The sequence below is a fragment of the Palaemon carinicauda genome, chromosome 33 (assembly GCF_036898095.1).
Source record: "Palaemon carinicauda isolate YSFRI2023 chromosome 33, ASM3689809v2, whole genome shotgun sequence".
NCBI lineage: Eukaryota > Metazoa > Arthropoda > Malacostraca > Decapoda > Palaemonidae > Palaemon > Palaemon carinicauda.
Window position 1 is genome coordinate 68,573,889 of NC_090757.1, and position 5,000 is coordinate 68,578,888.

Consider the following 5,000-nt stretch of genomic DNA (forward strand, 5'->3'; position numbering starts at 1 on the left):
GAAAAAAAAAATCCTTCCTTCATTCCAGTTCTGGTCTCTAGTATCAATCATATAAATAAATGGTTTATGATATCGTTAGTTAGTAAATTGGTCTGTCCATTTGAAGTTTTGTTCGATGGCACCCGCGTCGGGGAATTAATATAAATGTTGTTAACACTGTCGTTGTAGTTTATACTTTCTACTTATTATTATTATTATTATTATTATTATTATTATTATTATTATTATTATTATTATTATTATTATTATTATTATTATTATTATTCCTGTACAGAATTATCCTCATTTTAACTCTTCAAACTACGCTATCCAATCTGACTTTATCCCGATAGATTCAGCATTTCCATAATGTCTGCAGCTGGTTGTCAAACAAATCCTAAGCGTGGAAGGAGGACTGTCAACAGCTTCTCCCCGAATCAGTAACAACTCTCATGCTACATAATCATTCATCTTGCAAGTGACCGAGGGAACAGATACATGTTGGGTCTGGTTGTTTGTACATCGCTTGGCTTCATTGATGTTGCCACATTGCAGAACATTATATGGGTACTATTTACAGTCGAAATAGAACTAGATCCATTGGAGGAAATTGACTGTTCCGAATAATTTCTTATATGTATTTTTAAAAGGATTATTATTATTATTATTATTATTATTATTATTATTATTATTATTATTATTATTATTATTATTATTATTATTATTATTATTATTATTATTAAAAAGCTAAACTCTTAACCCTAGTTGGAAAAGCTAGATGATATCAGCCCAAGGGTTCCAATAGGGAACAATAACCCAGTAAAGGAAAGGGATCAAGGAAATAAATAGACTAAAAAAGACGTAATAAATAATCAAATTAATTATTTAAAAAAGAGAAACAACATTAAGATTATTCATATATAAACTATGAAAAATAAGGAAACCAGGAGGAAGCGAAATAAAATCGAATAGTATGCGTGAGGGTAACCTGAAGCAAGAGATCTCTAATCCAAGACAGTGGAAGGCCATGGTGCAGAGGTTCAGGCACTACCCAAGACTAGAGAATTGATTTTGGAGTGTCGCCCTAAAAGAGAAGCTTACGATAGCTAAAGTCTCTCTTATACACTTACCAAGCGAAAAGTAACCACTGAACAATTACAGCGCAGTAATTAACGGCTTTAGCGAAAAAGAATTATTTGTTAATCTCAGTGCCGTCACGTGTATGAGGACAGAGGAAAATATGGGGAGAAAAAATAGGTCAGACTATCTCGTGCATGGGTGGGCAAAATTAAAATGAGCTGTAGTTAGAGGGATGGCTCCATAATAAAAATATCTGACCACTCACAGGAATCAATAATTCTCTAGCGGTAGTATCTTAACGTGTGTGTGTATGTGTGTGTGTTTATATATACATACATACATATATATATATATATATATATATATATATATATATATATATATATATATATATATATATATATATATATATATATATATATATATATATATATGTATATATATATATATATATATATATATATATATATATATATATATATATATATATATATATATATATATATATATATATATATATATATCTGTGTGTGTATGTGTATATTTATGTACAGCATATGTATATGTATATTGTCAAGTTTTCACTCCACTATTGTACATATTGAATATTATAAACTGTTTTTAGTATTTTCTTACTTTCTTTATGCACGCCATCTGTTGATTGCTTACTTCACTTTCATCCTTCCTTGTCCAGAGCAAAGTCTCTTTTCCCATTATCCCTCCTTTATGTTCTTCATTTTGTTTACTTTGGTACTTCAAATTTCTTGTTAAGTTAGGTGTATTCTTCCTGTTCTGAAGACAGTGTTCGTGGCTCTTTCTCCTATTACTAAGTGTATTTTGTTATTTAGATATGTTGAATTGTGTTGAACTATTGAACTATTTGCCATATGTTTAATTGTTATAGTGAAGTGTTTTGTTGAAACTATTTCGTTCATGTATAAGTGTTAAGTAATTAATGTTAATTTGTATAATTAGTAATTAATAATTATAATAAGTGATTGCTGAGTTTCGTTCACCCGACCATGGTTTCGCACAGTTTGGATTTTATTTTGGTGGAATATTATTTTTATTATGCTTCCTACTGAGTGTTAGCTAAGGCCATCTTTAAGCTAAAGTATTTACCACTGAATACGAGGACATTCAGCTTAGGCATGTCATAATTTGGGGGCCTGTCCGGGAGTCCAAATCTGTTGTGCGACTATAAACTGTTGAAATGTTTTTGGTGAATTTTTAAGAACTGTCGGTGAACAATATGTCCTGATACTGTGCTTCATTGATTTGTACAGTTAGTGCCACGCTACGCTGTTCTTTGCCTTCATTAACTGTGTTTGACTGTAGTTACCAGGCAAGAATACACCTCATCTCTCCTCAAACCAAGGTAAAGTATTTTTGAAGGATAAGTCGATAATAAGTGTTAATTGACAGGGATCTCTGCGTATATCGCCTCTTATGCCCGCCTCATTAATATTTTCCATAATAAAGGTCACCCTCGCTATCATATAAAAGTGATAAGTTACGTTAATCATACGTTACCTTGCACATCGTTGATTAGCTCCCGACCTTTCGGATTAGCAAAATCCACTGTACTCCTTTTAAAGTCGTCTCATTGCGGAAGTATTAGTTCATTCTCGCACTTTTAGTGTACCTCGAACACTCCGTGATTCCAGACTTTCTGTAATTACTGAATTGCGCTAGTTTAACTCCCCAAGATTAGACATGTGGTTTAGTCAGGTTGCTGCGTATATCTTTAGGTAATTACCATTCTGTAACTAGCAGTTGTTATTCGTATTTAAATACTCCTCTCGCTGTCTGTTAGCGTTCTAATATAAGTACAGTAATAGCGTTGGGCTACAGTTACCTAAATTTATCCTTATAGGTTCTCGGTAGTAAATATAACTTGTTACATTTGTTTACGTTAGGAGCAATGTACGTGTGGCTACTGTTAACTTTATTTTATAAATATGAATACTGTTTAGAATGATTAACAGAGTTAATGTGTTCGCGTTTAGTCAGCCATTCATTGTTAGGTAGGTAGGATTTGTTGTATTTACATAAGTGTTGTGTAGTGAGTAATTAAACCTTGTTCAAAATGCCTTTTAATCTAGAGAGCTTTGCGGGAAACCCCAAAGAGGAATTATCTACGCTCAGGTATGCTACTAAACAGGATCTGCGTGACCTAGCAGCAAAATGTAACATTGTGGTTGATCCTGCTTATGTGAAGGCTAGATTACTGAGTAACATTTTGGATTATTTAATTAACCAAGAGATTATTGCAGATGATGAAGAAGTACAAGCACTCAGAATTGCAGCAGGAGTACTTCCGCCTGTTCCAGTAGATACAGAAGTAGAGAAAATAAGGCTTCAATTACTGTTAGAGAAGGTAAAGAAGGAAACGACCGAACGGGAGCTCTATCTAGAAGAGAAGAGAGCAGAAGCAGAAGAGAAGAGAGCAGAAGCAAGAGAGAAGGAACGAGAAGCTGAAATAAGACACCAAAAAAAACTCCAGGAGCTTTCTTTAAGTAACAGAAAGGAAGCCACACTCCCTGCTACGTTCGAAGTTTTTAAAGCCAGTAAGCTTGTACCTGATTTCGACGAGAGAGATCCCGAGGTTTTCTTCCAGAACTTTGAACAAATCGCAGAAACCTTAAAATGGCCTGTAGAATTCTGGTCCTTGCTCATCAGGAACAAAGTCAAGGGTAAAGCTGCATTTGTTGCTTCACAACTGGTAAGTGAAAATGACTATACAGTGTTAAAGAAAACTATCTTGGATGCGTACTCAATTACCATAGAAGGGTACAGACAAAATTTTAGAAATTCTGTTAAAACTTTCAACCAAACTTTTGTAAAATTTTGTAGTCTCAAAAATAGGCAGTTGAATAAGTGGTTAGAAAGAGCAGGTGTTGATAACTTCGAATCATTTAAGAATTTGATTCTTCTAGAAGAATTTTTGAGGAAAGTGCCTACTCATATCTCAACCTTCATTCATTTTAAAGGTGAAACACTGGTAAAGAAGGCAGCTAGTCTCGCCGATGATTACCACTTAATCCATAAATCACAAAAGGGTCAAACTAACAAATCATCTCCTTCCTTTTCCAAATCTCCCCAGGTATCCTGTACTTACTGCAAGAAAGAGGGCCACCCTATTGAAAATTGTCCACTTCCCCAGTGCAAATCTTCAAAAGCAAAAGAAGGTAAAAATGCCCAGTCAAGGAGCACATGCCATGTGACTACTCCGATGGAAGGGTTGCAGCCGTTTGAAGGATTTATTTGTGATGTTACTGTAAATGGTACTTCACTGAAGTGCCTCAGAGACTCTGGTTCCTCTCTGTCTATATTGGCAGACTTAGGTTCGAAGAATCTAACTTACACTAGGGAGTTTGTAACCATTTCAGATTTAACCTCTTCCAGGACTCTGCCTCTTGCTGAAGTGGAAATTGTTAGTCCTTACTTTACAGGAAAGGCTAAAGTAGCTGTGTTAAAGCAAGCCTTGCCGTGTTCTCCAGTAGAGCTGATCTTGGGTAATGATCTAGCAGGGTCACAGGTGAAAACTAATTTTATTATTTCAGATCCTGATTTCGTAATCCAAGAAGAAAGTAAGTCCATAGAATCTCCACCAGCTATAACTCAGGTTGTGACTAGGAATACTTCCAGGGCAGGACACTTGAAAAGTGAGAGTAAAACTACTGGAAGAACTATGGAGGCCTTAGACTTGGTGAACGTAGGTAAGAAAGAGTTTACCGAGCTACAGAAAGAGGACCCCAGCCTTAGTGAACTTTGGAAAAAGGTGAGAATTCCAGATGAAAATCCAAAATTGCCATATTTTTATGTAAATAAAGGTATTCTCTGCAGGCATTTCAGGTCGCCACAGATTAATTCTAACCATACTTGGAGGGATTGCCACCAAATAGTCATTCCTCAACCTCTAAGACTTTCCTTGTTAG

The 5,000-nt window shown here is 34.8% G+C and overlaps 1 protein-coding gene across 2 annotated transcripts in view; it reads left to right on the top strand.

The window, feature by feature from the left end:
• Window positions 1–2,484: 2,484 nt before the first annotated feature.
• LOC137625979 (uncharacterized) overlaps window positions 2,485–5,000 on the top strand; it is a 5,402-nt gene continuing 2,886 nt past the window's right edge. The window contains exons 1-2 of one of the 2 annotated variants that reach the window (XM_068357055.1): window positions 2,487–3,784; window positions 4,166–4,843. In XM_068357055.1, the coding sequence (XP_068213156.1) occupies window positions 3,149–3,784; window positions 4,166–4,843 (1,314 nt within the window). In that variant the 5' untranslated portion in view covers window positions 2,487–3,148. Of the gene's footprint in view, window positions 4,844–5,000 lie in introns of both variants that reach the window. The other variant, XM_068357054.1, reaches the window with a different exon arrangement.